The sequence below is a fragment of the Pipra filicauda genome, unplaced genomic scaffold (genome assembly GCF_003945595.2).
Source record: "Pipra filicauda isolate LSUMZ 115617 unplaced genomic scaffold, ASM394559v2 scaffold1234_size21427_pilon, whole genome shotgun sequence".
NCBI classification, from domain to species: domain Eukaryota; kingdom Metazoa; phylum Chordata; class Aves; order Passeriformes; family Pipridae; genus Pipra; species Pipra filicauda.
In genome coordinates, this window is record NW_024103690.1 from 13,594 (window position 1) to 21,429 (window position 7,836).

General features: G+C 59.9%; 1 protein-coding gene across 2 annotated transcripts; it reads left to right on the forward strand.

The window, feature by feature from the left end:
* Positions 1 to 4,866: 4,866 nt before the first annotated feature.
* Positions 4,867 to 7,230, forward strand: LOC113998951 (class II histocompatibility antigen, B-L beta chain-like). Of its 2 annotated transcripts, XM_039388870.1 has the most exons (5): positions 4,876 to 4,960; positions 5,472 to 5,741; positions 6,438 to 6,719; positions 6,995 to 7,101; positions 7,216 to 7,230. In XM_039388870.1, the coding sequence occupies exons 1-5, from the start codon at positions 4,876 to 4,878 to the stop codon at positions 7,222 to 7,224; spliced, it is 753 nt and encodes a 250-aa protein (XP_039244804.1). In that variant the 3' UTR covers positions 7,225 to 7,230. The 2 variants fall into 2 exon arrangements, with proteins under 2 accessions (XP_039244807.1, XP_039244804.1); XM_039388873.1 differs by having other exon boundaries at positions 4,867 to 4,960; positions 6,995 to 7,224.
* The last annotated feature ends 606 nt before the right edge of the window (positions 7,231 to 7,836 follow it).

The following is a 7,836-nucleotide window of genomic DNA, read 5'->3' on the forward strand; positions in this document are numbered from 1 at the left end:
AACCATACTGGGGATGACTGGGATCAAACTGGATTCGTACTGCAAGTGTCTGGAAGTTCCTGGGGTCATACTGGGGGTGACTGGACTCATAGTGGGATCATCCTGGGAGCAACTGGGACCATGCAGGGGCAAATGGCCTCCTCCAGGCAGTGACTGAAAGTGCCTGAGGCCATACTGGACTCAGACTGGGAGTCCCTGAGAGGATAAGGAACCATCGTGGGGGAAACTGGGAGCAACTGGGACCACCTTGAGGGCAACTGGAATCCAGTTGGGAGTGACTGGGAGTGATTGGGATAATAGTGGGAGTGACCAGGACCACACTGGAACCATCCTGGGAGTGACTGTAAGTGACTGGGATCATACTGGGAGCAACTGGGTTATGGTTGTGGCACAAAGGACAGAGGGAGGGGAGGGAAAGAGAGGGGAGAGGGAATTTTAGAAAGGATAAAGAGGAAAGAAAGACAAAAAAAGAAGAAAAATAAGAGAAAAAGCCAAGTTTCAATATTCATTAAATGAGTGAGTCACTGAGAGCTCCCAGGTCAAAGGCAGGTGAAGTGTTTGCAGGGGACAGGAGCCTGTTCAGGGCTCAGGAGCTGCTGCTGCCCAAAGGGAGGAAACGCCCCGAGGGCTCGGAGCAGAGTTTGTGCTTTGGGGCCTTTGCCAAGAACCCGCAGGAGGGAAAGCAGTTCCAGCCAGGGGGGCCCAGGGGCTCCCAGCACGGGCCCAGGGGCTCCCAGTCACCCCCAGGATGGGCCCAGTCACCCCCAGGATGGGCCCAGTCACCCCCAGGATGATCTCAGTCACTTTTAGTCATGCCCAGTCTGATCCCAGCATGATCCCAGTCACTCCCAGTCTGATTCCATTCTCTCCTAGTAGGATCCAAGTTACCCCCTGCAAGTTCCCAGTTGCTCCCAGTTAGTCCCAGTATAATCCCACTCAATTCTGGTTTCTCCCATTATATCTCAGTTGCCCCCAGTGTGGTCCCACTCACTCCCGGTTGTTTCCAGTAGCTTCCAGCATGATCCCAGTTGCTCACAGCCACTCCCAGTCACTCCCAGTGTGGTCCCAGTCACCCCCAGGATGGTTGCAGACTCTCCCAGTATAGCCCAGTTGCCCTCAGCATGCTCATAGTCATACCCAGTTACTTCCACTTGCCCCAGGATGCTTCCAGTTCCCATCAGTACAATCCCAGTCACTCCCAGTCTATGCCAGTTGCCTCCAGAATGCACCCTGTCACTCCCAGTCACTCCCAGTTCCACCATATTTCCACCATGGCCCCACTGGCTCCCAGTTCCACCATGTGGTAGTTCCACTCACTCCCACTGGACAATGACAGTCACTCCCAGGATGGTTCCAGTATGGCCCTGGTCACTCCCACTATGATCTCAATCACTCCCATTCACTCCCAATTGGATCCCAGTTACCACCAAGGTGGTCCCAGTTGCTTCCAGTATGATCCCAGTTGCCCCCCGTGTGGTTCCAGTTGCTCCCATTCACCCCTCCTGTGCTTCCAGTAACTCCCAGTATCATCCCTGTCACTCCCAGCCACTCCCAGTAGATCCCACTTGCCTCCAACAGGCTTCCAGTCACCCCAGTATCATCTCAGTCACTTTTAGTCAGGTCCAGTATCATCCCACTATGATCCCAGTCACTCCCACTCTGATCCCAGTCTCTCCTAGTAGGATCCAAGTTACCCCCTGCATGCTCCCAGTTGCTCCCAATCACCCCACTAGAGTTCCACTCCCTCCCAGTCCCTCCCAGGACCATCCCAGGAGGATCCCAGTGACACCCCAGATGGTGGCACTCACAGCCAGGATGAACCCAGACATGCCCTGGCACTCCCAGGATAAAGCCATTTGCCCCCAGCAGGCTCCCAGTTCCTCCCAGTCACTGACTATGGTTCCAGTTACTCCCAGGATGATCCCTGGTACTCCCAGTCACTCCCACTATGATCCCAGTCAGTCTCAGTATGATCCCACTCACTCCTGGTCTCTCCCAGTATATCCCAGTTGAAGTCAATGTGGTCCCACTCACTCTCAGTTGCTCCCAGTAGCTTCCAGCATAATCCCAGTTACTCACAGCCACTCCCAGTCACTCCCAGTGTGGTCCTAGTTGCTCCCAGTTTTTCCACTGTGATCCCAGTTGCTCCCAGTTGCCCTGAGCAGAGACCCAGTTGCTTCCAGTATGATCCCTGTCTGATCCCAGTCTGATCCCAGTAATATCCCAGTATTATCCCAGTACAATCACAGTTGTCCCCAGCATGGGCCAAGTTGCTCCCAGTTGCCTCCAGCACAGATCCAGTCAATCCAAGTGTGATGCCAGTCTTCCCCCAGCATGGTCCCAGTCAATCCCAGTTGCCCCATTGTAGATCCAGTCACTCCCAGTCACTCCTAGTGTGGTCCCACTTGCTCCCAGTATGATCCCAGTAACCTCCAGCGTGATCCCACTTGCTCCCAGTATATCCCAGTTGCACCAACATGGTCCCAACTGCCCTCAGAATGCTCCCAGTCACTCCCAGTATGACCCCAGTCACCCTCACTGTGGGCTCAGTTGTCCCCAGCATGCTCCCAGTTGCCTCCAGCACAGATCCAGTCAATCCAAGTATGATCCCAGTCTTCCCCCAGCATGGTCCCAGTCAATCCCAGTTGCCCCCTTGTACATCCAGTCACTCCCAGTTCCTCCCAGTTGCCCCCCAAATGGTCCAAGTCACTCCCAGTGTGCTCCCAGTCACCCCCAGGATGGTTGCAGACTCTCCCAGTAGATCCCAGTTGCCCTCAGCATGCTCACAGTCATACCCAGTTACTTCCACTTGTCCCAGGATGCTTCCAGTTCCCATCAGTACAATCCCAGTCACTCCCAGTCACTCCCAGTCTATGCCAGTTGCCTCCAGAATGCACCCTGGCACTCCCAGTTACTCCCAGTTCCACCATACTTCCACCATGGCCCCACTGTTTCGCAGTTCCCTCCTGAATAGTTCCAGTTATGCCCAGTATGATCCCAGTCACTGACAGTCACTCCCAGGATGGTTCCAGTATGGCCCTGGTCACTCCCACTAGGATCCCAGTCACTCCCAGTCACCCCCACTAGGATCCCAGTCACTCCCAATTGGATCCCAGTTGCCCCCAAGGTGGTCCCAGTTGCTCCCAGTATGATCCCACTATGAGTCCAGTCACCCTCAGTACAATCCCAGTAACTTGCAGACACTTCCAGTACGACTCCAGTTTGATCCCAGTCATCCCCAGTATGACCCCAGTCACCCTCACTGTGTCCCCAATTTCTCCGAGCATGGGCCAAGCTCCCCAGCTGTGATCCCACTATGATCCCAGTACTCCCCAGCATGGTCCCAGTTGCTCCCAGTTTCTCCCAGTGTGATCCCAGTTGCTCTAAGTTGTCTCTAGGATTGACCCAGTCTCTCCCTTTAAGATCCCAGTCCGATCCCAGTATGAGCCCAGCAGGGGCCCAGCTGCTCCCAGGATGACCCCAGTTGCCCCCAGCGTGGTTCCAGTTGCTCCCATTCACCCCTATTATGGTTCCACTCACTCCCAGACACTCCCAGTATATCCCAGTTGCCCCAGTTCTGGTCCCGCTGGCTCCAGTCCAGGTCTTGGTGTATCCCGGTGCCCCCCCTGTTCCCCCACCCTGCTCTCACCCCCTTTTCTCTCCCCACAGAGCTCCTGAGCCGCCGGCGGCCGCAGCCCCTCCCCGTGGCCTCGGGCCCAGCCGGGACCCCCCAGTCCAGCCCCGCCCGCACTTTGGGGGGGTCGTGTGTCCCCCCCGGCCCTGCTTTTGTTCACACCCCAGCCGACTGCTCCCAGTGTTCCCAGGAAAGCTTCCCAGTTCTCTGCAGTCCCTGTTTTTGGGGGGGCAGTGAGGGGGCTCTGAAAATCCCAGGAATGGGGGGGGTTGGGCACTTCCAGACCCACAAAATCCTTTGAACAGGGCTTTTGGGGACATTCAGACCCCAAAAATCTTGGGAACATGGGGGCTCTCCTACATCCCAGAAGTTACAGGAACATCATGTTTGGGGCACTCCCTGACCCCAAAATATTGGAAAAGAGGGGCTTGGACACTCCTAGACCATAAAACTCATGGGAATAAGGGGTTGGGGCACTCCCAGACCCTAAAAATCCCCGAGAAAGTTTGCTTGGGCACATCCAGAGCCCAAAATATTGGAAGAGAGGGGACTGGGCACGCCCAAACCCTAAAAATCCCAGGAAGAGTGGGATTTGGAAAACGTCACACCCCAAGAATCCCAGGAACTGGAGGTTATTGGGCACTCGGGGACACCCAGAACCTCATTCCCACGTATCCAGGTCAACCCAAACGCCAACCCCAGGAATCCGAGAACTCCCAAAACCCACCCCGGACCCCCCAAGGCCTGGGCAGGGTCAGCAGCAGCAGCCAATGGGAGCGAGCGGTGCTGACGCGTCATCAGCTGCCGGGCAGACCCGTCCGGAACGGAGCCCTCCCCGAGCTCAGCCAATCAGAGACCGCCCTCCGGTGATTTTGGGGGCCCGTTGGAGCTGCGGGAGCCCCGGATGGGCGTTTTTAGGTTGCCCTGAGCTTTGGGAGCCCTGGATGGGCATTTTTGGTGGGCCCTGAGCTCCCCCCTCCCCCGCAGCCCACGGACCCCCCCGAACCCCCCAGTCCCGGGGCTGCCGCGGGGGCCCCCAACGGCCCTCAGCCAATCCCAAAGCGCCCACGCCGCCCGCGCCCAATCCCAGCGCGCCGCGCTGATGACTCATCAGTCGCCGGGAAGACGCCTCGAAAAAAGGGCCCCAACTGCGCCCTCAGCCAAGCCCAGCGCGCCCCAAACCCCCCAAAACGGCGCCGCCCGGCTGGTTTGGGGCTGTCAGCAGCTGTCCGGCGCTGGGCATGGAGCGTGTGCGGGGAGCTGGGGCCGTGCTGGCGGTGCTGGTGGTGCTGGGAGCCCCCCCGGCTGCGGGCGAGGAGCTGTCGGGTGAGCAGGGGTGGCGGGCAGGGGGGTGGGGTGTGAAAGGGGGGGAAAGAGGGGAGAAAAGAGGGGGTGGGAGCCCCAGAAGTGAGTGCGAGGGGGGTCGGAAGGCCCAGAGTGAGTGGGAGGGTGGTGGGAACCCCAAAGTGAGTGCGGGGGGTCTGGGGATTGTGGGGACAGTGGGAAAGGGGTGGGAGAGGGGGGAAAGGGGTGGGTGGGAGAGCAGGCAGAGGGGTGCCATGGGGGTCCCTGGGTGTTTCTTGAGCCCTGGAGCGGTTCCTTGGGGCTCTGGGGGGGTCGAATCCGCAGTGGGGGGGTCCCCAGCCACCCTTGTCCATCCCCGGGGGCTGATGGGGGCTTCCCCCCCCAGCCAAGAGCCGGTGCTGGGGCGTCCGTGGGGCAGAGGGGATGGGAAAGGGGGGTCCGGGGTGGCCCCCTGAGCTCCCAGCCTGCTGTGGGGGGATGGGGATGATGGGGGTGGACGGGGCACCCCCTGACCCGTGTCCTGCACACACAGGGGTGTTCCAGTGGATGGGAAAGGCCGAGTGTTACGTCATCAACGGCACCGAGCGGGTGAGGTATGTGGACAGGTACATCTACAACCGGGAGCAGTTCGCCCACTTCGACAGCGATGTGGGGGTCTATGTGGGAGACACCCCGTATGGAGAATTCTGGGCCAGGCAATGGAACAGCAACCCCAAAATTCTGGAGTACGAACGGGGTGAAGTGGACAGGCTGTGCCGGCACAACTACAAACTTGGTGCTCCGTTCATCGTGGAGAGGAGAGGTGAGCGTGGGGCAGAGCGGGTCCCCTCGGTCCCTGTCTCGGGAATGACCCTGGAGCCCTTCAAACCCTCCCTGGGAATCATCCCAGACCCCTCAGCCCTCCCTGTGCCCTTCCCTTGGCCTGTCGCCCCTTCCCAGTTCTTTCCTGTCTCTCCCAGTCCTTCCAATGCCCCCTAGTCTCTCCTAGTCCATTCCACTTTTTCTGACTCCATCCCAGTCCATCCCAGTCTCTCCCAGTGCCCCCCCCCCGTCTCCACCCCGCTGGGGCCACCGAGCTCACGCCCCTCAGCCAATCCAAGCGCGTGTCTTTGATGACGCTCCAGTTGCCAGGCAGACCCAAAGCGAAGAGTTCCCTCCCCACGACTCAGCCTCCCAGGCCCGATCGCTTCCTTCCCAGTCCAGACCAGTCATTCCCAGTCCTTTCCAGTCATTTCCAGTCATTCCTAGTCCCCGTCACTCCATTCCCAGACCCTCTCACTCCATTCTCAGTCGTTCTCACTTCACTCCCACATCTCCCAACTCTCTCCCCAGTGTCCCCCCAGCCCAGCCCCTTCTCCCCCACTCTATTCCCAGTCCCTCCCACTGCCATCCCAGTCCCTCCCACTCCCATCCCAATACCTACCAATGTCCTACAAGTCCTCTCCCCTCCCTCCCAGTGCCCCCCAGCTGAGCCCAGTGTCTCCCCCGTCCCTCCCAGTGCCCCCCAGCGTGTCCATCTCGCTGGTGCCGTCGAGCTCCCAGCCCGGCCCCGGCCGCCTGCTCTGCTCCGGGATGGATTTCTACCCTGCGCCGGTGCAGGTGAGGTGGTTCCAGGATGGGCAGGAGGTGCCGGAGCACGTGGTGGCCACCGACGTGGTCCCCAACGGGGACTGGACCTACCAGGTGCTGGTGCTGCTGGAAATCCCCCCCCGGCGCGGGGTCACCTACAGCTGCCAGGTGGAGCACGTCAGCCTGGAGCACCCCCTCAGCCGGCACTGGGGTACGGCCCGGCCCCCCCAGCACTGGGGGCACACTGGGGGCGACTGGGAGGGAGTTTGGTGGGTGCTGGGGGTGCTGGGAGGGGGGTTGGAGGGTCCTCAAGGGTCCGGGAGGGGCCGGGTGGGATCCCTACAGGGGCTGGGAAGGGACTGGCAGGAGGTTTGAGGGACCCCCGGGTGGGCTGGGGGAGAGCGGGCCGGGCTCTGTGGGGTGCCGGGGGGTGCGTGGGAGGAGGTTTTGGGGGTGCTGACCCCCCCGGCTGGTGGCTCCCCCCAGAGATGCCACCGGACACCGTCCGCAGCAAGATCCTGGTGGGGGTCGGGGGCTTCGTCTTGGGCTTGGTCTTCCTGGCGCTGGGGCTCGGCTTCTACCTGCGGGAGAAGGTAAAGGGGGGTCCCCAAATTGGGGGCGTGGCCCCCCCCTTGCTCTCCCACAGCCTCTGGGCCCCCCCTGCCCCCCCAGCCCCTTTGCTCTCACCCCCTTTTCTCTCCCCACAGAGCTCCTGAGCTGCCGGCGGCCACAGCCCCTCCCCGTGGCCTCGGGCCCAGCCGGGACCCCCCAAACCCTGCGCTCATTTGGGGGGATCGCCTGTCCCCCCCTTCCCTGCATTTCTTCCCACACTAACCAGCTGTTCCCAGTGTTCCCAGTAAAGCTTCTCAGTGCTCTGCAGTCCTGGGTGTTGGGGAGAAGTTGAGGGGGGGGGTTCCAAAAATCCTGGGAATGGGGTGGTTTGGGCACTCCCAGACCAACAAAATCTTGGGAAAAGGTTCTTTGGGCACTCCCAGACCCAAAACATCCCGGGATCAGGTGGGTTGGGTCACTCCCAGACCCCAAAGTATTGGAAATTAGGGCCTTGGACACTCTTGGACTCCAGAAATCCAGGGGAAAGGGGGGGTTGCACAAATGTGATCCTCTCAAAACCCCATGAACAGGGGGGTTTGGGCTTTCCCAGGTCCAGAAGATCCTGGAAAAGAGAGGTTTAGGTACTTCCAGACCCCAGAAACTGTGAGAACTGGGGGGTTTGGGCATTCACAGAACTAGAAAATGATGAAGAAAAGAGGTTTGGGCACATCCAGAGCCCCAAAATTCTGAGAGCACAGAGGTTTAGGCAGCTCCCC